Source organism: Macrotis lagotis, chromosome 7, assembly GCF_037893015.1.
Source record: "Macrotis lagotis isolate mMagLag1 chromosome 7, bilby.v1.9.chrom.fasta, whole genome shotgun sequence".
Lineage (NCBI taxonomy): Eukaryota > Metazoa > Chordata > Mammalia > Peramelemorphia > Peramelidae > Macrotis > Macrotis lagotis.
Genome location: NC_133664.1, coordinates 209,255,207 through 209,281,644, shown reverse-complemented (window position 1 = coordinate 209,281,644; position 26,438 = coordinate 209,255,207). Strand labels below are relative to the sequence as shown.

The following is a 26,438-nucleotide window of genomic DNA, read 5'->3' as shown; positions in this document are numbered from 1 at the left end:
ATATAAAAGGGTATCTCACTTTCTTCTTGGATTTAAACTCCTAGGCAAAGGTAGACATCCCTTCCAGCAAGATCCCCAAGTGCCAGGGCACTCTGTGATTCTTCTTCACAATTAGGAAAAGCAAAAAAAAACAGATAATTCATCATAAAGAAGAATGAAAAGAAAAATAATAACAACAATAATAGCTAGTGCCACATGTTAAATCCTTTATTTCATTATTTAATTTTTATCATTATCATCAAATATTATTTCACTTCATTTTTTACAAGAATCCTGGTAGAAATTGAGAAAACGGAGGCAAACATGGCTCAAGTAACTTGCCCAACACCACAAAGCTAGTATCTGAAACCAGATTTGGACTCAGTTCTTCCTGACTTCAGGCCAGCACTTTATCCATGATGCTTTTTTGTTTTTCAAAGATACAAACGTTTATTTTAAAAACCAAATGGTCAAAAACCATTTTCCTAGTGATAAGACAAAAGAATCTAGTTTATATCTCAGGAGTCTTGGGGGAGGCAGCAGAATCTTTTTTTTCTAATATTCATTTTATCAAATAACTAAGCAACGTGCCATATACTGTGCTAATCACTGGGGAGACAAAGGCAAAATTGAAATAATCCCTATTTACATTCCAACAAGTCTGACCTCATTTCCCGGAGTAGGGTTTGCTGCATCTCCTATCTAGATTCTAACAGTACCCCCACCTCCCATTCCATTGTGGCCTGCTTTTATTAAATACTAGAAATTAGGGCCCCAGTTAAATTTATTGCTATTATTCTCATTTTCCAAAGGAGTAAACAGAGGCTGAAAAGTTAAGTGACTTGCCAGGGTCACGTATAGAGAAAGCATATTATTTCTGAATTCAAACTCCAAGTCCCACATGCTATCTTCTGTATCATCCAGCTGTTCTATGTAAGAAAGTGCTAAACTGGCTAGAAAAGACTTAGGCAAACAATCAACAACATAACAGACACATCTGCAGAGAAGTGATCAGGATGGAGTCCTGCTTGGACATTAGAAGATGATCAGGGAATAATGAAAGGACCTGTTTCAATGAGATTATGGAACCTAGTTATTATCAAATTAGAACAGAGCACTTTGCTCTCTAGCCCTTTCTGTTGGCAACTCTATAAAACTATGTATAAATTATGGAAGAAATATTGTAGATTTGGGATCAGAAGACCTTTTGTTTTCTACCTGAGTGATCTTGGTCAAGTCACCCTAGCCTAAGTAGTCTTTTCACCATTTGTAAAACGGGGTTAATAATATGGCACATCCTGAGAGTGGCTGTTTTGAATGAGGTCCAAGCCCATGAGAAACAGGATCTATGATTTGAGTTGCATCTCAAGTGTCAAGGGTGGCCTGAACTTGAAGGTGTATTATAATACTAGTCAAGACAAGAATCTCAGCCATTTCAGTGCTAAGGTATGCTCGAGAAGAAAACATTACCAAATCCAGTGAAGTATTTAATTAATAAAAATAACAACAATAGCTAACATTTATATAGCATTTAACAGGCACTTTACAAATAGATTGATTCCTGTGAGGTTAGTGCTATTATTACCTTCATTTTTACAGATGAGGAAATTGAGGCACAAGTTAAGTGACTTGCTCATATAGTTAGGAAGTATGTGAAGCCGCATCTGCATTCTCCTGACTCCAGGCCCCACAATCATCCACAAAGAGTTTTTTCAGCTCATTTTCCTTATTTTCTTTGGGTTCAAAAAAGGAACATGATCCAAATACCTGAACTCTGGCAGATTACTATTAATTATAAATGCAGTCTCTCCCTCATCAATTTTGCTCCCAGACAGTCTGCCTGTTTTGTGCCTGCTTTTCAATCCCACTGCAAGCATTTGTGGTCAGGCATAGTAGGTCTGTGCGTCTGTGTGTGTCAATTTTAAATGACAGTTTCAAAAAGTATAGAAGAGAAAAAACAAAAACAAGAACAGGCCACGAAAAGACCTAATTCAAACTGCTTTGATGGCTGCTGAGAAGGAACAAAGGGCTCTTTTCCCTTCATACCCCTCCTTTTAAGTTGGAGGGAAACAGGAAGCAAACTGTTGAACAGGTAAGAGGGAATTGCCTTTTGCTACTCCAGGAACAGAAGAGGAAAGGAAATGTTTCAACCAGTTTTGTGTGCCTGCCCTAAGGTGTCCTGGTTCCACTCCCTCTCATTGGAACCCATCCTTTAAGGTCAAGGTGCCCTGGCTGATTAGGGAAGATCCTTCCAACCCACCAAATCTTGTTGGTAATAACCTAATAAAAAAGCAATGTGCCATATTTTCCTCTATGACAAAAAGCATGGGCATGTTTGAAGCATTATAGCTGTGTTTCTGAAGCAGTGAGGAGGTTTGGGGGCAAAATCATCGTTCTAATGATAAATGGTTAATGAATAAATCTGAAAGGATAAAAAAAAAAGTGATGTGCGTGGCAACAAGAGTTAAAGTACTTACTTCACCAGCAGTACTTTGAGAGTTAGTGAATGCATTTCAAAACTCTTACCATCTTAAGGATAAGGGTGAGGAAAACAAAATCACCGCGTTATTAAAAATTAAGAGTTTTTTGGGGGTGGGGGAGGGAAGTAAGATTGGGGGGAAAACTGTAAAACTCAAAATAAATAAAATCTTTCATAAAAAAGGCCCAAAACGTAAGCGTCTTGTCCCCGACAGGTGAGCAGGAAGGTCCGGGCCCTGGCGCTGGGTGAGGCTGGTTGCGCCCGGGGCTTTCGCCGAGGCACAGGCTTACCTTGGGCTCAGCCTCAGCCCCGTCACGTCTGAGTGTTTAAAGCTCCCCCTGGCAGGGGCCGGCGGGCGGGCCGGGAAGGGGCCAGAAGGCTCTGGAAGAGCCCGTTTCAGCCCGGGGGGGATGGGCGGGGGCGCCCCGGGAGGAGGCGCCGGGGGCCCGGGGCCCGAGCCGGCTCGGCGGCGCAGCCTCTGGAAGCTTCTCCCCCGGCCGCCCTCCCCCTCCCCGGCTCCTCCCCGCCCCTCCCCTCCCCCTCGGCGGCGGCGGCGGCGGCGGGTGCGGGTGGGACCAACCTCTCCCCAGCAGTCGGCCGTCCGCGCTCGCTGCCGCTGCCCTCGCGGCTCCGCTCCGCCCGCCCCGGCCCGCGCCCACCGCCCCGGCCCGGCCCCGGCACGCGGGGAGCGGCTTGGCCCGGCGCCCGGGCCCCAGCTTCTCGAGTGAAGGAAGGCTGCGTGGACGGCGATGACTGCGGAGGAGATGAAGGCGGCGGAGGGCGGCGCGCAGGCGGCCCCGCTGCCCCTGCAGGGGGCGGACATCAGCCCCAAGCGCGACGAAGGCGTGCTCAAGGTGCCCGCGGGGCCGCGGCCGGGGGCGGGGAGGCGGCCCGGGGGGGGGGCAGCGGCCCGGCTCCGGCCATGCGGGGCCCGGCTCCGGCCATGCGGGGCCCGGCTCCGGCCATGCGGGGCCCGGCTCCGGCCATGCGGGGCCCGGCTCCGGCCATGCGGGGCCCGGCTCCGGCCATGCGGGGGCCGGACGAGCCCGCGTTGCCCTCCCGCCCGGGGGCCGGACCGACGAGGGGCGGGAAGGGGGCCAGTAGCGGAGGGGGACCGCGCCGGCAACGGAAAGTCGGGGTGCGTGGCGGGGGCCGGAGCTAGCGCCCCGAGGCCGGCCCGGGGCCTGCGGAGAGCGCGGCGCGGTGGGTGTGTCGAAGGCCCCGCGGCCCCGGGCCCCTCCCCCCGGCCGCGTGTGGCGGGGCCGGGCCGAGCCCAGCATCCCGGCCCGGCCCGGAGCGGCCCGGGCGGGCTTGGGAGAGGCTCCCGAGAGCCCCCCCCACCTGCCTCCTCACCCGCAGCTCAGGGCCGGGGGCCTGGCCTGAATAATGGGGTCTAGAGGTTCCTAAGTTTGCGCTTCTCCCGGGGTCACAAGGACCGCCGCCCACCTCCACGCGCGCCCTTCATCTTTCCTAAAAAGAATATTTTTTGAGAGATTTCCCCCCGGCTTCCCTGCCCCGTGTGTGCGCTCCTCCTTCAGTCGCTTATCCAAAGAGAGCCTTGTGCGGGGTAAGCTAGGAAACCCCGGAGAGAACGATCCGCCCGAGGCCCAGAAGGAAGCCTGTCTTTTTAGAAGTTCTGGAAAGGAAATAGCAGTGTCCTGAGTCCCTGGAAGTAGCCCAGTACCGAGGCATTGTGGGGAATTGTCCAGTCCACGGCTTGGAGGTCATTCCACCCGGTTATTTAATCTTGTCTGGGTTTTGAGGTTCTACCTATTTATTTATGGGCAGATTGACTTTCCCTACCGGTGTCCCAGAAATGTCCAGAACTCTAAAGTCTTTCCCTTTCTGTGAGTCGAGATAGAGGGAGATAAGGTTCTTGGAAGGAGCCCAGAGAGTTACCCCCTTATCATCAGTGAGATTCCCAAAGGTATATTGGTAAAACCCACATATAATGAGTCAAAATTCAGAACACCAGAGAGCCGTGGACTGGAATATAAATGACCCAGGAAAAGTCAAGGGTTATTATCATACAAGTCGTATCTCAGTTTCATTGGTAATTCATCCATTACCCTCCCTTTCCACAATTCAAGGTGCTTTTTTGTTTTTTTTTTTCATTTTATGCTTTCTCTAGACCCTTGTTATTTTCACCTTAGATTTGATTCTTCCCCCCAAATCCCCTTTCTCTTCCTTCCAAATCAGTCCCTGTTCTCCTGTTGACCAGGTGAATTCATAAGAATGCTGGGCTCCAAGGAAGGGAAGACTTGGGATTCTTACTGAGTGGATTTCTTATCCACTGGACCTGAAGTGAGGAAGAAACCCAAGTTCACATGCAGCCTCAGACACTTAGTGTGAGCTTGGGCGAGTCATTTAACCTCAGCCTCAGCTTCATCTGAAAAAGAGGGAATAATCAATAAATATTAAGAAGATGCTTTATGCCAGGCACTGGGGATAAAAGAAGAGGCCAGAGAAAATCCCTGCCCTCTGTGAGCATATAAACTAGGAGGAGGCAACAGGCAAATGTACATTTATCTATCAAGGAAATGATCTACAGAATAAATAGGAAATCACTCACAGAACAAAGGCACAGGAATTAAGAGGGGTTGGAGAGTGCTTCCTGTAGAGGGAGAGATTTTAGTTAGGACTTAAAGGAAGCCAAGGAGGGAGGACTATTCCATGCCTGGAGAGCATGGAGAGAAAATGGCAGAAGCCAAGACATGGAGTGTCTAGCTTAAGGGATCACCAGGTGGGCTGTGTCACTGGATCAGAGCTAGGTTTAGGAAGTAAGGTATAAATAATGCCAGCTTCCTCCAAGGCTGATTGTGAGGAATGAATGGGAATATTTGTAAAACAATGCAAACCTTACAAGGGCTATCTATGTAAAGGCTGATTGTTGATGTTGTATCAACATTTAGTTCAAACTCTCCATTTTTGCAGATGAGGAATCTGAGGCCCAAGGAGATGATACTAGTTTGTCCAAAATCAGATAGATGATAAGTAGGAAAACAGACCCAATGGGCTCTGACTCTGGTTCCAATATTATCTCTCTCATATTATATTAGAGGAGAGGAGGTCTTCCTGTACACACAGCTTCCCCCATGAGGAGGATCTTCTCCCCCCACAAGGGTAAAGTCTAGGTATATGACTTGTAGCATGTGAAAGGAGGGGCTGATGATGAAGATGTGGCTGGGCATGAGGATGTCCCTTAAACTCCCTAGGTGATCAAGCGAGAGGGCACAGGCACGGAGACTCCCATGATCGGTGACAAGGTCACTGTACACTATACTGGCTGGCTGCTGGATGGTACCAAATTTGACTCCAGCTTGGATCGAAAGGACAAGTTCTCCTTTGACTTGGGCAAAGGTAAACCTGATGGATAAGTAAAATCCTGGGGTGTGAGAGGTGGCTGTGGTGGTAACACTCCAGTGGTCCCACTTTTAAGACCTAGACACAGGGCCAGGATCACTTGTTACAGAAAGGACAGAAGAGGGTCTTTTTGTCCTCCTTACATTTCCCTTTTATTACTCCCCCTTCTTCACCTTTCTCCACTGATTTCTTCCCTCCATTTCTCCTCATATATCGTTATTTCTACCTTAGGCTACTGGACTTTGCAGGCACTAGGATATAATTTTTCTTTGCCTATCTTCTTGGAAGACTAGGATAAATACAAGGATAAAAAAAGTTCATTTGGACTTTTGGGCACTCATTGAAAGAGTGAACGAACCTCTTGCTTTTTTGGTCCCATCTTAAAGAAGCAGTCTAGTTTTTGACTTGTTAGGTACATCTCAGGACAACCTGCTGACCTTTGGTGAAATCTCAACTAGGATGGGTAGGGAACTTAATGTATTTTATGTCTGCAGGGGAAGTCATCAAAGCCTGGGATATCGCAGTGGCCACCATGAAAATAGGAGAAATCTGCCACATCACTTGTAAACCAGAATATGCCTATGGTTCATCTGGCAGCCCTCCCATGATCCCCCCCAATGCTACCTTGGTGTTTGAGGTGAGTTGGCATGCCATGAAACAGAAAGAATATAAGCCGGACCTTATCTTGGCCTCATGGTCTGGCTGCCCGCCAGCCCCTCTGACTTGGAAACATTGTGGCTAAGTCTAAGGACCTAGTCTAGTGGGAGGACATGGGCCAGGCTGCCTCTCCCAAGAAGGGTAAGGATTCTGCCACCATTGTCAGCCTAAACATATTCTAGTGCTTACCGCAGAAGTAATGGAAGCATTCAGCTCACTAGTTTCTGTGCCCTTTCCCTGCCTACTCCAAATCAGCATACTTACTTGAACATTCTATACCAAACATGCAAAAATGTGCTCTCCCTGTTTACCACCTGGACAGTGACTTAGAACAAAAACACAGAGAAAAGGTAAAAACCTTGCAGGGTAGCACAATGTTCAGAAAACCATCTTCAAGATTCTGAATAAGTAAGAGATTAACATGCAAATAAATAGATAACAGATACATACTTCTCAAGTGAAGGTGATTCTATTTCTCAAATATAATGGCTAATAAAGGACAAATTTTGGCATACCCAAGTATTTTGAACTTCTCTTAGCTTAAAAGTAGAACTAAACTCGGACAGGTTCACTACCAAGAGGGTGTCAGAGATGAATTTTTCAGCCATTGAAATCCACGGGTTATGAAGGAGTCACTCCCTGTTGATAATAATCTTTAGATATTTTGAGGCCTGTTAAATTGGTTCTAATCAGGGAGGGAGCTAGAAGGGATTAGAGAAGTATTCCCTCTTTTTTTTTTTTAACAAACGGTGGCCCAGAGACCAAAACTGATATTAACCAAAATCGGAATGAAACTTATTTTTGCTTTTACCAAGACTAGGTGAATATTGAGCCAGGCTGATGAGGAAATGATGTATCTTCATGATCTACCAAATATGCTTTCCATCTTCTCTAACTCACACTGCACCCCACCCATTTCAGGAGCTGACAAGGAATTGAAAAAGGCTTGTTTGCCTTTTGCTAGACCAGAAGGAAAATATTAGGGAGACAAGGAGGAGGAAAAAGGGAAAATTCTGTCTTATATAGGTGAAAAGAACACTGGCTTTAGAGTCAAAGAATCTGAGTTCAGATCTTGTATCGGACAGAACTCTTTGTGTCACCTTGGGCAAGTGACAACCTTTCAGTTCTTCATAAATGAGAAGGGTGAACTAGAAAGAAGACCCGGAGTACCTACCTTATGACTCTGTGATCTCTCCTGTAGGTAGAATTATTTGATTTTAAGGGAGAGGATCTTACTGAGGACGAGGATGGTGGAATCATCCGAAGGATACGGAATCGAGGTGAAGGCTACTCCAAACCCAACGAAGGAGCCATAGTGGAAGGTGAGGCAAAGAGATCTGATGACTCAGAAGAACTGTAAACTTGGGGCTCCCTTCTTGTCTCAGCCACTTAACTGGTTTTGTGTCATTTGGGGCAAGTTTTATACCTCTAAAGTATTTATGAAATGAAAGGACCAGTTATGTGGTCTCTTGACCTTATATCTAGTCATGAGGAGAGGATTAGAAGGCAGAAGGAATTTTCCCTTCTGTGTTCTACCTGCTATAGCTCCTGATTCTGACTTCCTTCCTCTCCCCTACCTTCAAGAATCTGTCCAGAGAGGGCATCAGCACTGGGGGAGGTGAGGGATAGCAGGCTCTCTCCTCAGCCACTCACTGCCTGTCTCCAATTACTCCAGTTGTGATAGAGGGTCGCCATAAAGGCCGGGTCTTTGACCAGCGAGAGTTAAGCTTTAAGATTGGAGAGGGTGAGAACTATGATCTTCCCCCTGGACTAGAAAAGGCGATTCAGCGCATGGAGAAGGGAGAGAACTCTATTGTCTACCTTAAGCCCAGGTGAGAGTGTGGTCAGAGGTAGGCAGAATTGGTCACTCCAAGGGGGTGGGGAGAAAGACCAGCATTTATGAAGCTTATCATGCCCACCTTTGTGCAGTACTTTATAAATATTATCTCATTGGGGTATACAAACACATGTCACCTTTTAGTCAGAGGTGCCTACCATCCCTGTTGGACCCAATGCCATTGTTTGTCTTGTCTCCCATAGCTATGGTTTTGGTAACACTGGGAAGGAGAAGTTCGAGATCCCACAGGAGGCAGAGCTACAGTATGAAGTGACACTCAAGAGCTTTGAAAAGGTAAGGATAAGATCAGGGCAGGTTTCTACCCTTCCTTGTTTCCTGTTCCCTTGGCCTTAGCCACTCAAGCTCCCCAGGGTTGCTTGCTGAGAGAGCTTAAAGGCATTGTTTCTTCTCTGGGGGCTGGGTAGGCCAAGGAGTCTTGGGAAATGAATGCAGAAGAGAAGCTCGAGCAGAGTGCCATAGTGAAAGAACGGGGTACAGTGTATTTCAAGGTAAGTGGGACAGGCTCATGACCTTTCTAGGGCTTTTTGTTTCTTCCCACTCCTCCGACTAGAGCCTCAGTCTATACCTCTGAACCTATCCAAAGTGGGCTCATTGGTTGGTTATATGTCTGTCAGGAAAGGAAAAAAATTTGTCTACCTATTGTTAGTTGATACAAGTATGACTTAGCCATGCCTTTGGATATATTAGGATAGATTCTTGCTGATTCTTGCTGATTCTTCTTTGGGTGCCTGGCAGGGAGTCTAGTGGCCTGGCATATTTTCCCAGCTTTATTGTCCAGTGTTTGGGGCAGAAGGAGAACCTGATAGCCCTGACTCTCATTCCAGGAAGGCAAGTATAAGCAAGCTATGCTTCAATATAAGAAGATTGTGTCCTGGCTAGAATACAAGTTGGGCTTCTCTGAAGAGGAAGGACAGCAAGCCCAGGCTCAGGCACTGAGACTGGCTTCACACCTGAACCTGGCCATGTGTCACCTCAAACTGCAGTCATTCTCTGCTGCTGTGGAGAGCTGCAATAAGGTTAGAGCTCTTTTGAGGGTGAAGCTGGAGGGGTGGAAAAAAGTAAGAAGAGGGATTTGGAGCTACTGAGTAGTATCTTGAACAATATGTAGAGTTTGGTAGCAGATTAAATAAATAAAAAGGTAAAGGGGTGGTCTAAGAGGGGTCTGTGGCCCGGCTCTTTTCCCTTCCATCACCTTTATATTTTTCTCTTGGGGGGGGGGTTCTATTTTTAAACTTTGTTCCTATTTATGGGAACCCTTTAAAATGATTATGTATTCAATCTCAGGTTTTGGAGCTGAGGTCTCACTTCCAAATTGCTGATCCCTCTGCTACTTCTTAGGCCCTAGAGCTGGACAATAACAATGAGAAAGGCCTTTTTCGTCGGGGGGAGGCCTATCTGGCTATGAATGACTTTGAGCTGGCCCGGGATGACTTCCAGAAGGTCCTCAAGCTCTACCCCAGCAACAAGGCTGCCAGAACCCAACTGATGCTTTGCCAACAACGAATCCGTGAACAGCATGCCAGGGAGAAGAAGCTTTATGCTAACATGTTCCAGAGGTTGGCTGAGAAAGAGAACAAGGTAAGAGCTAGAGTTGGGAAAAGAGAGAAAATCAAGAAAATTGGAAGAAAAGGGGGGAGTCTTATTTTAGCTTTGTATTGCTCATACCATACAATTAGATAGGACCAGAGGCATCTCTTTTCAGTTCAGTAAAATGGAATAGCATCTACTTTGCCTGTTTCTGACCCTGGCCCATTTCCCCTCCTGTGATATTAAATTAGGCCCCAGTTGACAGGGCTTTTGATATCACAGGTTTCTCTCCTCTACTGGCAATCTACTTCTGACCAGGAAAGTATGAAGGGTGGGTTGACAGTGATGATGGGTAGCATATTTGTGTAGGGGTTGGAATCAGTGCATATGGGTGTTGTGAATGGTGTTTTGCTCATAAAGTTTGTATGTGCAGAGGTTAGATAAATGCAGGTGTGTGTATGTGATGGCTAGAAGCAGATCTATGTGGATCTGTTTCCTTATGGTGGGGGCCAATGGTTCAAGAAAAGACTAGGGATTATTGTGATCTGTACCTGTTATTTGCTTTGTAGAAGCATTAATCTTTTTCATCTTCCTTCCTTTCTTAGGCTGAGGCAGAACCAGCTGGAGGAGACTATCCAACTGACACGGAGATGAAGGATGACCAGCAGAATGGTGTGGAAGTGAGCAAGTCTCAAGTAGAGGCAGAAGCATAGCCAGTTCTCCAACCCCACTCTCATGGCTGCCTACCTCCCATGCCCTCCCTAGCCTTCCCTACTCCACCCTGTTAGTTTTGTTAAAAAAAAAAAAAAAAACAAAAAAAACCTGAAGAATTTTGAGTGAATTAGACCTTTATTTTTCTATCTGGTTGAATGGTGACTTTGGGGAAGGGGAAAGGTTTGTTGAGGTTTGCTTGGGAATGTTTTTTGGAAAGATGATTTATTTCTATCCCCCTCAAAATGTTAATTTATTTTGCTACTTCCTGCAGCCTAATCCATTTCCAAACTGGGAAGGGAGTGGGATCTAGTCTTGAATCTAGGGGGTAGAGGGAAAAATAGAGAATATGCCCTCTTCTCTGTTAATGGCAGGGGAATATCATTTAAAAAACTAAACAAAACTCATTGCTATTTCCCTGGCTTCTGTCTGTTCCTAGTCCCAGACTCTGTGGCAGTTGGTCCTTTCTGGTATCATGGTGACTACTTTCACATTTCCTCCCATTTTTTCCTAACCATAACCATGCTTTCTCTCCCCTTGCCTGTTCTATGTTGTACCAATCCCTCCTCCTTTGGCCTTTTAACTGCACGATGATGAAGATCCAGGCTCTCTCTCTCTCTCTCTCTCTCTCTCTCTCTCTCTCTCTCTCTCTCTCTCATTCTTGCTCTCTCTCTCTCCTCTCTCAAGTTCCATGCTTGAGCAATAAAGTGGAAACAACCAAAGTTTAGAGTCAGGCTATGTTCTGTTCTACCTGTTCTGCCCAAGAGGGAGGGGAGGGGTGAGACCTCTGGGTTGGGGACAGTCTAATATAATACGCAAAAATTAGAAATTTGTTGGGGAAAGAACCTCTCTGAGGCAAATAGTAGATTTGGCCAGGGTGCTTTTTGAAGCAATTTAGCCAGTTAGTGCAATTGTAAGCAACACTGAGGCCAAACCCATGGGAATATAGACCATCTGTCAAAAAGTGGTACCCAGTAACAGGATGCTGAGAGCAATTCTTAAGTGGTAATAGAACTGGGCAGGGAGAAACACATGGAGAAAGATGTGAATGAGAGAAGAAAAATTATAGTTTAAAGTTGTAGCTAGGGCAATAGGATCCAGCCTAGGACCCTAATCACATTGATACTTCAAGGTCCCTTCACACTCTAGGTTAATAGCATTGTCCTTAAGTGATGAGACTGTCAATGGTGACTTCTGTTTATATTTTTTGAGGAGATTGTAAGCTCCTAGAGGGCAGGGACCATATCTGTTTTGAATTTGGTTTGTATGACAATGCATAGCTTGGTGCTCAATAAAATACTATCAAATGCTGAGGGCATTCCCTTGATAGATCTCTTTGAGTTCCAAAACTCCTCTAAAAATGAAACAGGGTAGATCGTATCATGCAAAGAGCATTGGATTTTGTTCTAATTTTGGCTCTTGATATGTTTCTGGTATTCAAATGACAACTTTCGTGGCCTCTCTCAAAATCTGATACTTCTAGTACTTTCTAAGGGCATTAAGATGTAAGAGCTATATGTGAGCCCTCCAGTAACTATCTGAAACACTTTGTTAGGGTACTATTAAGCTTTGCCTCCTAGAAACTAGGTGATTTCATTAGTTTGATAGTGGAGATTCACAATGTTTCTTAATCTCATGACCCTACCTGACAAACTCAATTTCTTCTAAAATAGGCATAAGATACTATGTACAATTAGAGTCAAATGTGACCAAGGATCACATTTTAAAGGTACCTCTTTAAACACCAAAAGTGCTTCCAATTAAACTAAATATTCCTTTCTGTTGTGGTTCCTTTAAACAAAATGCAGGCAAGGTTGTGATAAAAGCCTTGGAAAGCTTTAAAACTTTCATAGGTAAATTATTAACCATCATGAGCAAAAGCCAGACATTTCTACAGTGAAAACAGACAAAAAATCCTTGGCCTTCCAGGTGACCAAGAACTGCACATTTGATTTTAAGAATAATTTGTCAAATTGACCTTAGGTCAAAAGGTACCATCTCCTTAGTAAATAGAAAAGAATAGTCCAAGCTAAAAACAGCATGTCTGACAAAACAATGATCAGAACCTGGGTATCAATCCTTGTTTTACATCCTGCTATTCCTAGACTACAAATTCAGACTAGAATTTGAACAACTGTCCCCACTGTTGTTAATGTCATAGAAACATTTTAAGTATCAACTGAGGATGTTCCTTAATTTCGTACATCCTTTAACTTAGTTCTAGTTCAATATTATTTCTCCAAAAATGGGTATCAAAAGGACAAACCAATTTTTCTTGTAATCTACCTCCCTGACCCACAATAGTTATAACTTAGGTAGAGCTTTAAGGTTTGGAAAGCACATTATGAAAATCTCATTCTTAAAACCTAGACATTCAGGTGCTCTAATTATCCCCACATTATAGATGAGGAAATTGAGGCAGAGAAATTAAAGGGACTTTGCAGTGTCATCATTCATAGTGCCTTAGTGACCTGTCACTTTCTAGTTCAAATCATAGCTCTTTGGGAAGATTTGCTGTATGTAGTCAGTCTGTTTCCTCACTAAATCCTTATTCTTGCCCTCCTTTCTGCTATGACTAAAAAACTAAACAAGGTTTAGAAGACTGGCTTAAAAAAAAGACTAGCTCTATTAACTATACATTGGGTATGCTCAGTATTCAAGAACAGGTGTGCCTTTTCAGAAGTTCATAATTCAGTTTGGAAATAAGGGATTCTTACTCATAAATTCAGTGATGGTTAGATGTTCTCTCATTCTATGTGACTGAAGTGCTGTAGGTATGATCACACTCCTTTATGTAGGCAGCAATGACTGACATTGTAGTCACCAGTATCATAAACTCAATTCATAATATTGGCAGGGAGGTTCAGCTCTTTAGAACTTTAAAAAAAATGCAGGTTCAAGAAGGAATTTATTTTTCTTTGGGTAAAACATACATTACAGGATTATAATATTTCTGTTTTGGGAATATGAACTGGTTGGATTGATCACTCAAGTGCTAGAATCTACGTGAATGAGGCTGAACTGCTATACATTGGAGTCTCCCTATAAAGCACTAATAGAATCTGTCAAAGGTTGGAAGGAATTTTCCAGATTTTTTAGTTTGTTCCAGCAGTTCTCAAATTTTTTGGTCCCTGAACCCCTTTACAATCTTAAAACTTAAGTCCCCAACAAACTTATTTGGGTTAGCTATAAATACTTACAATTTTAGAAATTAAACTGATATTTTAAAATTTAAAAACACATGATTTTTATAAATTTTATATATTCCAAAATAAAAAAATTTAAAATAAGTGGCATCGTTTTAAATATTTTTGCAATGCTTTAAAGTCTAGCTTTATAGAAGATAGTTATGTTCTCAAATCTGCTTCTGCATTCAATTTGCTTCTGCATATCACAATATGTTGTTTTGGATGAAGTACAAGAAGAAAATTTAATGTCCCAGATATGTGAATAGAAATATTTTAAAAAGCAAATAATGTCTCTTGGGAGTATTATTTAAAAGTTTTGATTTCATGGGTCCTCTTAAAAGGTCTCTTAGATACCCAGAAGTCAGCAGACCACAATCTGAGCTCAGGTCTAATCTATCCCCTTCATTTTATAGAAAAGAAAACAAAACCAAGGAAATAAAGTGACCTAATATTATGCAGCTAGCTATTGGCAGTTTTATGGAATCCAGATTTTCTGACTATGGTTCTTTTAGTTTTTTTGCAAGGCAAATGGGGTTAAGTGACTTGCCCAAGGCCACACAGCTAGGTAATTAAGTGTCTGAGATCGGATTTGAACTCAGTTACTCCTGACTCCAGGGCCGGTGCTTTATCCACTGCGCCACCTAGCTGCCCCTATACACCTATTATTTGAAAAGATTTTTATTGACTTTCTTGATCATTAGTCTATCTGGAATACACTTCTAGGTTTTACAGTAGTTGTCTTGCAGAAGTTGGGCATCTCATTCATCTTTCCTCTTAAGTTTCTTAGTATAATAGGTCCAGTACAATAGGATAGGCTTTCTATACACTGACCCTTAATCTCACTACATGACTCATCTAAATCTCTTCAGTCTGATACCTTTTTGATAGCGTATTTTACTCCACTATTTTTAATCATCAATAATCTCACTATGTCTCTACTCACTATGTCTACTACCTTTAGGATGACCCATAAAATTTTTATTTTTTCAGAAACTAGTATTCCATGAATCAAAGTCATAGGCTTTGTATGGAAAAATATAAAAAGGATAAGTTTTTGTTTAAAAAATATTTGTGGTTGAAAGAGCTATAAGACTTCCCAAATTCAATTCAATTTAGGCCACTCACTTCTTAGAAACTTTTTGATGCAGTTCATTGTCCATGTGCAGTATCTACCTAAACAAATACTATATGTATAACTTCTACAACCTGATTGTTTAATAAGACTAGACAATACTTGGTTTTTCCTCTGTGGAGTGTTAGGCTCAACTTTTACATAATTAATTTAGGAGAATGCAATGTTTGGGATCTTGAGCAACTTAGCACAATTTCATTCACAATCAGAAAAATCTGCAAGTACTCATCTGTATAGAATCACCCTTCTATTTGGACTCTTTTGGATAGTTTAAATAATAGTGGCAAACACTTTTGCTGTATAACTTCCTATTCTATGCCTATTCTATCCTATCCTGTATTAATGATCAGAGGATTGTCAAACATCTCCATTCTTAGAGCTAGTGAGGGATATTACATAATTTTAACATGCATGGAAAACTGTTGGAAATATTTAAAACTGCAATTTGATGTAGTAAATCAAATGCTTTTTTATGATACACAGAGGCGTCTTACATTCTCTGCACTGTTCAGTCAGCTATACAACTAAAGCTATGGCCAGCCTGATTCCTTGTGCTGTTTTTTTTATCAGATGCCTCTGATAGATGTGCAAATGATTTTCATAGAAATTTTGTAAATATTTGGGAAAGCAGGCATAAGAAACAATATTTTTTTTAGTGATTCCATATGTAATTTTCCCCCAGTAATCTTTTTTTTTTAACATCTCTTGAAAATTGAGGGGGCATAAGGGCAGCTAGGTGGTGCAGTGGATAGAGCACCGGCCCTGGAGTCAGGGAGTACCTGAGTTCAAATGTGACCTCAGACATTTAATAATTACCTAGCTGCAGGGCCTTGGGCAAGCCACTTAAACCCATTTGCCTTGCAAAAAAAAAAAATTAAAAAAAAAGAAAAAAATTGAGGGGGCAGCTAGGTAGTGCAGTGAATAGTCAAGAAGATCTGAGTTCAAATTTGGCCTAAGACACTTAATAATTGCCTAGCTGTGTGACCTTGGGCAAGTCACTTAACCCCACTGCCTTAAATAAACATTTTAAAAAAATTGATTTTTCAGTGCCCTCAAAACTTCCAGAAAAAACCCTTATGTAGAATATAACTAGAAATCCTTAAGTGTTGTCATCTCTTTTTTCCTTTAATGTCAATCTGTATACTGGGGAATTTAGGTCATGTGCCTCAAGTACCCTCAATGAAGAAAATAAATTGCTAAAGAAATGTTAATATTTTTTATGTTGTTTTATTTTAATATTTAAATGTTTCTGGGATGACTTGGCTTAGGGGGTTCCACACCAAGCTTTCTGCACTATTTTTGCACTTTTTCACTATTTTTGAGGTAGTAATCCTTATAAACTTTCATCCCTTTCCTCCTTTCCATAGTGTAAACAAATTTATAGTCAGTTAATTTATAATTCTTGGCAAGGCTAATTGTTCTCTTGGTTCCTGCAAACTTAACTGTCCATTTGTTTAAAACAATTTCTTGGCTCTTTTTGACCTCATGTTGATACTTTCATGTTGGTTAAACATCTTTACGAAATGACCTTTAATCCTTTATCCATTTCCAAGTTTCCAATTTTGAAAGGTTTTTTAAAAAGTAACATTTGCTTCCACAAAGCATACAAATACCACCTAACTCAAAAAAAGCTTAATTGTACATGAAAGTGATGTCTGCATATATGACCTCACACCGTAGACAGCATTTGCTCATGTCAGTACCAACATTGTGCATTGATTTTGGTTTATCTTTCTTTAATAGATCTTTAGCAGGTTTGGGAAGTTCACTCCAGGAGCTCTTTCCTATAATTTCTGTGATTTCTATAATCTGACTGTAAACAAAGGCTGTTTCAGAGAAGTCTTCCGCATCAACAATCAGACACGAACCCTCCGTTAGGATAATCTCCAGAGTCAGTTCTGGGCAGTATTCGAGTTTGGGCCGCCCACGGTTGCTTCATGGCCGCTCGTGGGCGAGGGTGACCAGGACGCACCTTCAGGGGCTATGGTGAATGTCAATCATCGTGTGTGGGGAAAGGGCTTGTGGGCGGCGCGGTGACTGGTCCCGCAGCCAATGAGCAGGAGGAAGCGGGCCTCTGACCAACCTCGTGACTCTCCCATCCACAAAAGGCCCGCCCCTGGCCGCAGCAGCCATAGAGCTGGGAGGCCCCGCTGCCTAGAGCGCCCGCTTCTCTATGGCGGAAAAAGAGCGGAGGCCATGCTGATGACGTAACCCGCCCCATGCCCACCTCCCCGCCCCCACCGGACGACTTCCGCTCGGCGGGACGGTGGCAGGAGAGTGCGACGACTGGGAGCGGGATACCTGGCGCCCTCGGCCCCACATAGCGCGATGCGATCGGTTAGCTACGTGCAGCGAGTAACCCTGGAGTTCAGCGGAAGCCTCTTTCCGCACGCGATTTGCCTCGGCGACGTCGACAACGATGCGGTACGTCACGGCGCATGCGCGCACCGAAGGAAGCGGACGAACGTGTGACGTGCGCAGCGGGTCAGAGCGGGAGGGGGAAGGGAAGCCCGGGACTTGAGATCTCGCCAAAAAGCTACGCGCACGCGCTCTGCGCCTCGAGGCGCTTTAGAGGCCGGAAGTGGCTGTGCTGCGAGAGCAGCAATCCATCTGCCTCTCCCCAGCCTCGGCTCTTTTAGGGAAAATGTGTCCCCTTCCTCAATAGGACCTTAATAGTCCTTCATTGTATAATAAATTCAGTTTGTAATTTTTAAGCTTGTTCTAATATATGATTCCCTCTTGTGTTCTCCTTATTGGGAGGAAGACCTAGTATCTCTCTTCCCCATGGTAGAAAAGAAAAATTTTTGTAATCAAAGGAAACCAATTTCCATTTTACTTTGTCTTTTATCTTTCAAAGCTGTATGTCTTTGGGACAGCTAGGTTGCTCAGTGGATAGAGCACCTGCCCTGGAGTCAGAGTACCTGAGCTCAAATTCGGCCTCAGACAAATAATAATTATCTAGCTGTGTGGCCTTGGGTAAGCCACTTAACCCCATTGCCTTGCAAAAACTAAAAAAAAAAAAAAAAAAGTTGCATGTCTTTGCATTGTTATAATTGTATAAATTGTTCTCTTGGTTCTGCAAACTTCATTTGTATCCGGGCGGAGCCAAGATGGCAACAAGAGAGGATCCTCTCTTAGGTGCTCTGTCATAAAACTTATAAAATAAGGACTCTAACTAAATTGTCAAGAGCCAGAACCCACAGAGGGACCCAGTGAGGCAGTTCTACTCGAGGTAACCTGGAAAAGAGCAGAAAGGCTCTGCTCCCCGGGGTGGAGGGTGGGAGGAGGCAGCTCCACAGCGCTGGGAGCCAAGGCTCCAGCTGGGGGAGTTTCCTGATCTATGCCCCAGGGAGCACCGGGCACAACTCAGGGGAACAGGGGAAACCAGCTCTCAGGGCACACAGCCAGCAGCGGCCAAGGCAGGCCAGATCCAGGAAACAGAAGCAGGCAGAGCCAGCAAGCAGGAGCCCCCAGGGCATGAGCCCATCGAACCTAGGGAGGGAGCAGAGAGAGACGGCTGAGCTCTGGCCTCTGTCCCTGGAACAGGATGCTGGGGTTCTGACCACATTCAGATCCTGATCCCAGTCTAGGCCCGCCCAAATAGGACAGCAGCACCCCCCCCCCCACCTCAGCCCCGTGGCAGGGGTGGGGGGACACTTATGCTCATTCACAGACCAGGAGGGAAGGCAGAGCCTCACACACTGAGATCCTTGTGGGAGTGTCCCAAAAGCTCAGGAAGCACCCCCAAAACAGGCTTAGGCTGGGAAAATGAGCAAGCAGAGAAAAAAACAGCAACACCATCGAGAAATATTTTGCCTGTGAGCCCAAGAAGGATCAAAACACTCAGTCTGAAGATGAGGAAGCACAAGCTCCTGCATCTGAAGACTCCAAGAAAAACAGAAACTGGGCTCAGGCTATGACAGAGCTCAAAAGACTTTGAAAATCAAATGAGGGAGTTAGAAGAAAAACTGGGAAAAGAAATGAGAGAGATGCAGGAAAAACATGGAAATGAAGTCAGCAGCTTAGTCAAGGAAATCTAAAAAAATGCTGAAGACAGTAGCATGCTAAAAACCAGCTTAGGTCAAATGGATAAAACAGTTCAAAAAGTTATTGAGGAGAAGAATGCTTTAAAAAGAAGAATTGGGGGCGGCTAGGTAGTGTAGTGGATAAAGCACCAACCCTGGAGTCAGGAATACGTGGGTTCAAATCCGGTCTCAGACACTTAAAAATTACCTGGCTGTGTGGCCTTGGGCAAGCCGCTTAACCCTATTGCCTAGCAAAAAAAAAAAAGGAAGAAAGAAAAAAAGAAGAAGAATTGGCCAGATGGGAAAAGAGATAGGAAAGCTCTCTGAGGAAAAACAAATCCTTCAGACAAAGAACAGAACTCAGGGAGATTGCTGAATTTCTGAGAAATCAGGACTCAATACTTCAAAACCAAAAGAATGAAAAATTAGAAGAAAATGTGAAACATCTCATTGAAAAAACAACTGATATGGAAAACAGATTTAGGAAAGATAATTTAAAAATTATTGGAATACCTGAAAGTCATGATCAGGAAAAGAGTCTTGACTTCATTTTCTTTTTTTTTTTTAAGTGTTTTTTTTTTTTTGCAAGGCAAACGGGGTTAAGCGGCTTGCCCAAGGCCACACAGCTAGGTAATTATTAAGTGTCTGAGACCGGATTAGAACCCAGGTACTCCTGACTTCGGGCCGGTGCTTTATACACTAGGCCACTTAGCAGCCCCTTGACTTCATTTTCAAAGAATTACTACAGGAAAATTGCCCTGATATCCTAGAAGCAGAGGGCAAAATAGAAATGGAGAGAATCCACTGATCCCCCCGAGAAAGAGATCCCAAAAAAACCAACCCCCAGGAATTTTATAGTCAAGTTCCAGAACTCCCAAGTCAAAGAGAAAATATTAACAAGCAGCCAGAAGGCCACAATTCAAATACTGTGTAGCTGCAGTCAGGATCTCACAGGACTTAGCAGCAACTACATTAAAAGCTCATAGGGCTTGGAGTATAATATAGTGGAAGGCAAAAGAGCTTAGAATGCAACCGAGAATCAACTACCCAGCAAAACTGAATGTCCTCTTCTGGGGAAAAAGATGGACTTTCAACAAACCAGGGAAATTTCAAATGTTCCTGTTAGAATGGTCAGAGCTGAACAGGTTTGTTCTTCAAATACAAGACTCAGGTGAAGCAGAGAGATTGGAGGAGAAGGGGAAAATATGAGGGACTTAATAATGATGAACTGCATGCATTCCTGTATAGAAAAATGACACTGATAATACTCATATGAACCTTCTCAATTAACAGAGCAGGTAGAAGGAGCTTTTATAGATGAAGCACAGGAGAGAGCTGAATTTGAAGATAAAATATGGTGTAAAAATGGAGTCAATAGAAAAAAGGGAAATGTAATGGGAGAAAGAAAAAGGAGAGGGAGAATAGGCCAAGATATTTCATATAATAAGATTTTTCTTTATTACAGTGAGCTATTGAAATGATATGGAAGGGGGGAAGGCAAGGGTAAATGAGGGAATCTTCGCTCTCATTAGAGGTGGCTAGGAGAGGAAACAGCATATATACTCAATAGGGTACAGATATCTGGAGTAAGAAGGGAGGGGACAGGGGGAAGTGGGGGGATGTGAGTGATAGAGGAGAAGATGGACTATGAGGGGAGAGTGGTCAGATATACCACATTTTCTTTTTTATTTCTTGCAGAGGGCTGGCATTGGATGGCCTACCTGGGACCATAGGGCCAGGTGGATGCTGGGCCTAAGGGGTGGTATGTGGGCTCAGGGCTTCTTGGTCCCAGGGCCAGGGGTCTGTCTGCTGTGCCACTCAGCTACCCTACAGCAGAGTCAGAGTGAAAGGAGAGAGAAAATATAGTACATGGTAGTGGAGAAATATGAAAGGAGGGAGTTGCGATCAGCAATGGCAACAACGGTGGAAAAATATAGAAGCAACTTTTGTGATGGACTTATAAAGAATGTGATCCACCCACGACAAGAGTTGGTGGTGTTGGAACACAGACTGAAGCACATTTTTTATTATTATTATTTTGGGGAGGGGGTGCAGGGCAAATGGTGCTGGGTGGCCTGCCTGGGGCCACATAGCAGGATGATCGTTGGGTGTCTGAGGCCGGATTTGGACCCGGGTGCTCCTGGCTCAAGGGCCAGTGCACTGTCTGCCACCCAGCCGCCCCTACTATTATTACTATTTTATTTTATTTTGGGTCATTTTTTTTCTTTTTTTGGTTTTTGCAGGGCAGTGGGGTTGGGGTGGCTTGCATGTCACAGAGCTGGGTGATTGTTGGGTGTACGGGGCCAGATATGGGCTCAGGTACTCCTGGCTTCAGGGCTGGTGCTCTGTCCACTGCGCTACCTGGCCATACCTACAGTTATTACTATTACTTTTTTAATTTTAATTTTAATTTTTTTGTCTCCCCTTTATTGCTTAAGCGAGCCTATATTTTTTTGGGGAGGGGCTTTTTTTTACTCTTAACAATAATATTTTATTAATGTATAAAAAATTTGTACAAAATGAGAATAAATATTAAATTAAAAAAATAAAACTTTAAAAAATTTTTAAAAATTTCATTTGTATCAGTTCCTTAAATTCTTTTTCCCCAGTTGCCTCTGAAATTTCATCATTTCTTAGAGCCCAGTAATAATATTCCATCATTTTCATATGTCAAAGTTTCCTCAGGCATTCCCTAATTCATGGACATTTCCTTAGTTCCTAGTTTTTTGCCATCACAAAAAGAGCTGCCATAAATATTTTTAAGCATATAGGTTGTTGGCCTCTTTTTAAAAAAAAGTCATTAATATATAGATCTAGTAGGGGCGGCTAGGTGATACAGTAGATAGAGCACCGGCCCTGGAGTCTGGAGTACCTGAGTTCAAATTCAGCTTCAGACACTTAATAATTACCTAGTTGTGTGGCCTTGGGCAAGCCACTTAACTCCATTTGCCTTGCAAAAAAAAAACCCAATAACCTTAAAAAAATTTATATATACATATATATTTATATAAATATATTTATATAAATATATATGTATGCACATACACACACACACACACCCCTACCCAGTATTGTTATCAGTGTTTCTAAGGGTGTGTATACGATTTACTAACTTTTTGGATATTGTTTGAAAATTCCAGAATTACTGGAAGAAAGCATAGCTCTAACAACAGAGCATTAATTAATGTGTCTATTTTCCATAGTTCTTCCAACATTTCTCATTTTCCCTTTTTTTTATTATCTTTGCCAACCTGTTGGGTGTGAGATGGAACCTCAGAATCACTTTGCATTTCTCTGAATTATTAGTGATTTAGAACTTTTTTCATATGGCCATTTGTAGCTTATGATTCTCAGATCTATTTATCCAGCTTTAACCTTCAGACTCACAGCTCAAAGTAGATGTCCCATGGTCATCTTACATTCAGCAAAACAAAAACTGACCTAATTTAATTATCTTTCTTCCCAAGCCCTTCCCCTTTGTATATTTTCTATCACTGGAGAGGACACCCATATTCACAACCTTAGTGTAACCCTCCACTCCACATTTTCCTGTCCCAAATGTGCCGAGTCCTGTCAATTTGACCTCTGCTAAATATATGGTCGGTCTCTCTCTCTCTCTCTCTCTCTCTCTCTCTCTCTCTCTCTCTCTCTGTCACTCCTTCCCTCCCTTCTATCTCTCTTCTTTCACTCCTTGGAACCCGTCCTCATCAACTCTCACCTGGAAGTTGCAATAACCTGCTTCAAGTCTCTCCCCACTCCCAGTGCATCTTCCATTCAGTTGCCAAAGTGATTTTCCTAAAGCTCAAATCCAGCAATGTTGTCCCCTCATTTGGTAAACTTTGGTGACTTTCTGTCACCTCCAGGATCAATTATAAAATCTCCTCTTCCATGGTCATACTCTACATAACCTGGACACAGGTGTCAAAAAACACCTTTTGGTTGTTCAGTCATTTTCAGTAGTGTCCAACTTTATGTGATCCTATTTGGTATTGTTTTTTGTTTGTGGGTTTTTGGCCCTGAAGAGTTCCTGCTGCAGAGCAAGGTGTAAGCAGACTGGAAAGGTAGCTTACCAGGGACCTTGAATGTCAGAGTGTTTAGTATTTTCTTATAGAAGCAATAATAGGAAGTGACATGGTCCAACTCGTACTGTAGCAAAATTAATTTGATGAATGAAGGATGGTTTTGAGTAGGAAAAAGGTTTTAAGTTAGATAGATCAACAAACTGATGGTAATGAGAGATCAAGATGTTTTTAAATTAAATTTTTTTCCTTGCATTTTAAGTTCTGAACTGTTCCCTTCCCTCTGTACCCCACATTAGAGGTCACAATTTGACACAAACAGATGTACATATATATATATGTATATATATATGTATGTATGTATATACGCATATCTTTAAAAGCATACTATGCATATTTCTGTTTATCAGTTCTTTTTCTGAAGGTAGATAACATCTTTGTAGTTGATTTGAGTAGTAATAATATTCAGAATAACTTAGTCTTTCTCAGTTATTCTTCAAACCATATCATTGTTACTTTATATAACATTCTCTTCATTTTGTTCTTTTCACTTTTCATTATTTTTGCAAATTTTTGTTTTTTTTCCCCTAAAATCAACCTGCCCATCATTTCTTTCAGTATGGTAGTATTCCATTACAATCATATACCACAACTTGTTTAGTCATTCCCCAGCTGATGGGTATCTCAAGAATAAGGTTTGGGAACATTCAATAGGAGTTCTAGATTTTCTTGTGACTGAATGCTTAGTGAAAAATTTGTGATGATAGTTATTCTTAATCCCCAATGACATTTCTCTTGTCTCTCCTCCGTCTGAAGTTGAATGAGCTGGTGGTGGGAGACACCGGTGGGAAGCTGTCAGTGTACAAGAATGATGACACCCGGCCATGGATCACTTGTTCCTGCCAGGGAATGGTCAGTATTTTCCTCTAAGAGGTTCCAAGAGGGGTAAATTTTCACTTTTCTCTCCTTGACTTTTATAATAGTTCTTTTTTGTTTGTTTTTTGCAAGGCAATGGGGTTAAGTGACTTACCCAAGGTCACACAGCTAGGCAATTATTAAGTCTGAGATGAGATTTGAACTCAGGTCCTCCTGACTCCTGAGCTCTATCCATTGCGCCACCTAGCTGCCCTATAATAGTTCTTGTATGGCAAATAGCACAGTTCAGATTGGAACCTAGACTACGTGAAGGAGTTTAGCCTTTAAAGCCAGGATGAAGCCATATTACTAATGGTGCTTAAAACACACCAAACTCTGAAATATATTCCCAGGCCATCTCTGCCGATCTTCCTCCATGAGGAGCTGCTCAATTGTTGGCTGTCTCTTCTGGCCCAAATTACTTTATATGTCTTTGTCTCTGTCTGTGTTGCATTCCCCCATTAGAATGGAAGTTTCCTTTTTGTCTGACTCTCTGCCACCGAGTAGTCTTTACATAGGAAGCTTTGATTTGGAAGCACTTATTTAGATTGTTGAATTGAGGGACATCAGTGCTTATTGCTACAATTCTTTTTAGCTTGTTTATAATGACCTAGCCAAAAAGCACAATAGCATGTTTGTGTCTGCAGAATATACTGTGGACTGAAGAGATTATGAAAAAAGGGTAAAAACATCACTTGTACAAAAATATTCATAGCAGCCCTATTTGTGGTGGCAAAGAATTGGAAATCAAGTGAATGTCCTTCAGTTGGGGAGTGGCTTAACAAACTGTGGTATATGTATGTGATGGAACACTATTGTTCTATTAAAAACCAGGAGGGATGGGAATTCAGGGAATCCTGGAGGGATTTGCATGAACTGATGCTGAGTGAGATGAGCAGAACTAGAAAAACACTGTACACCCTAACAGCAACACTGGGGGTGATGATCAACCTTGATGGACTTGCTCATTCCATCAGTGCAACAATCAGGGACAATTTGGGACTGTCTGCATTGGAGAATACCATTTGTATCCAGAGAAAGAATTGTGGGATTTGAACAAAGACCAAAGATTATTACCTTCAATTTAGGGGGAAAAAAAAACCCTCATTATCTTATGTAATTTTGCTATCTCTTATATTTTATTTTTTCTTCCTTAAGGATATGATTTCTCTGTCATCACATTCAACTTAGATCAGTGTATACCATGGAAATAATGTAAAGACTAACAGACTGCCTTCTGTGGGGGGCGGGGAGAAGCAAGAATAGGGGAAAACTTGTAAAACTCAAAATAAATAAAATTTTTCTTTTTAAAAAAAAAGAATACACTGTGGACAGGTTCTCAATGAATGATAAATATTAAAGCTTTTTCTCTTCCCTAATTCATCCCAGAACAATTGAGGTAAATTGGTGTTTCTTAACACCTTTTGGCTCTCTAAATCATCTTCTCTTTTGTCTTACAGCTTACTTGTGTTGGGGTAGGAGATATTTGTAACAAGGGAAAGGTGAGCATTCTGATTTACCCCTGATAACTGAAGAAATTAATGGTCCTCATTCCTTCTGACTCCACTGAAAACAATGGCTCTAATCTTTGGGGCACAGTGTCCCTTAAGTCATGATGTAAATCAGCTCTCTTATCACTTTACTTTTCTCCAATCACCTGTGTTTCTCACAGAACGTTGTTTCTTTCAGAACTTGGTTGTGGCAGTAAGTGCTGAGGGCTGGTTTCACCTGTTTGACCTGATGCCTGCTAAGACTTCAGATGCCTCTGGGCACCATGAGGCACCAGCAGGCGAGGAGCATCGACCAGTGTTCAAGCAGCACATCCCTGCCAACACCAAAGTCATGCTGATCAGTGATATTGGTGGGCCTCAGTGATTTTTTTTTCAGGCATCCAAAGGGTGATAGAGAAAGAGAAAGGGCAGAATGATCAGGAAGAAGAGAGCCCAGGCTTTTTTCCTCTCTTTAAGCACTAGAAGATCATTTATCATGAGAAGAATGGATCTCTTTGAAGATGGTATAAGCCCTGGGCCAGGCAGTTGCAGGGGAGTGCTTTTTATGTAGCTATCCAGAAAGTGATCACAGTGGAGGGGAGTATGGTATAGAAGAGAACTGAGCTGGGCAGGTAGGAAAAGAAAACAGACTAGGAAAGAAGAAATACAGGGGGTAATAATAAAGTTATATAAGAGGATGCTTTGAGTACAGAAAAACAAGTACTAGAACCAGACTGTTTGAAGTTAACATGATTGTGGGTTGGAAGTTAAACTTTAATAGATAAGTTGGTAAGAAGTATCAGATGAATTTGTTGTAGAACAGATCATATATGGACACCAGACAGAGGGTAGCAGCTGTACTGGAGGGGGCTGGTATGGTTAAGATTGAGTGGCATAGCCATCACCTTATTTCTATATTCACAGATGGGGATGGGCGTTGTGAGCTGGTGGTTGGCTACACAGATCGTGTGGTGAGAGCGTTCCGATGGGAGGAAGCCAATGATAGCATGGAACATGGGACTGGACAACTGGTTTCACTTAAGAAATGGTTACTGGAGGGACAGGTGAGCAGGTGGCATAGAAGCCCTGCATCAT

The 26,438-nt window shown here is 42.8% G+C and overlaps 2 protein-coding genes across 3 annotated transcripts in view; both read left to right on the top strand.

Moving 5' to 3' along the window:
• The first annotated feature begins 3,110 nt into the window (after positions 1-3,110).
• Positions 3,111-10,696, top strand: FKBP4 (FKBP prolyl isomerase 4). The gene is made up of 10 exons (XM_074194663.1): positions 3,111-3,312; positions 5,674-5,818; positions 6,316-6,458; positions 7,680-7,800; positions 8,154-8,310; positions 8,519-8,609; positions 8,741-8,824; positions 9,161-9,352; positions 9,675-9,914; positions 10,469-10,696. The coding sequence occupies exons 1-10, from the start codon at positions 3,208-3,210 to the stop codon at positions 10,574-10,576; spliced, it is 1,386 nt and encodes a 461-aa protein (XP_074050764.1). The 5' UTR covers positions 3,111-3,207; the 3' UTR covers positions 10,577-10,696.
• A 6,422-nt stretch (positions 10,697-17,118) lies between these two features.
• The window catches only part of ITFG2 (integrin alpha FG-GAP repeat containing 2), an 18,335-nt gene continuing 9,015 nt past the window's right edge, over positions 17,119-26,438 (top strand). The window contains exons 1-5 of one of the 2 annotated variants that reach the window (XM_074194660.1): positions 17,119-17,318; positions 23,755-23,850; positions 25,314-25,355; positions 25,543-25,714; positions 26,268-26,407. In XM_074194660.1, the coding sequence (XP_074050761.1) occupies positions 17,223-17,318; positions 23,755-23,850; positions 25,314-25,355; positions 25,543-25,714; positions 26,268-26,407 (546 nt within the window). In that variant the 5' untranslated portion in view covers positions 17,119-17,222. The remainder of the gene's footprint in view (positions 17,319-23,754; positions 23,851-25,313; positions 25,356-25,542; positions 25,715-26,267; positions 26,408-26,438) is intronic. The other variant, XM_074194661.1, reaches the window with a different exon arrangement.

Excerpts from the sequence above, each read along its gene's own strand:
- FKBP4 (XM_074194663.1), top strand. The coding sequence starts at position 3,208 with ATGACTGCGGAGGAGATGAAGGCGGCGGAGGGCGGCGCGCAGGCGGCC. Across the intron at positions 8,311-8,518 it reads ATTGTCTACCTTAAGCCCAG|CTATGGTTTTGGTAACACTG; the intron begins GTGAGAGTGTGG and ends TGTCTCCCATAG. Across the intron at positions 9,915-10,468 it reads TGGCTGAGAAAGAGAACAAG|GCTGAGGCAGAACCAGCTGG; the intron begins GTAAGAGCTAGA and ends TTCCTTTCTTAG.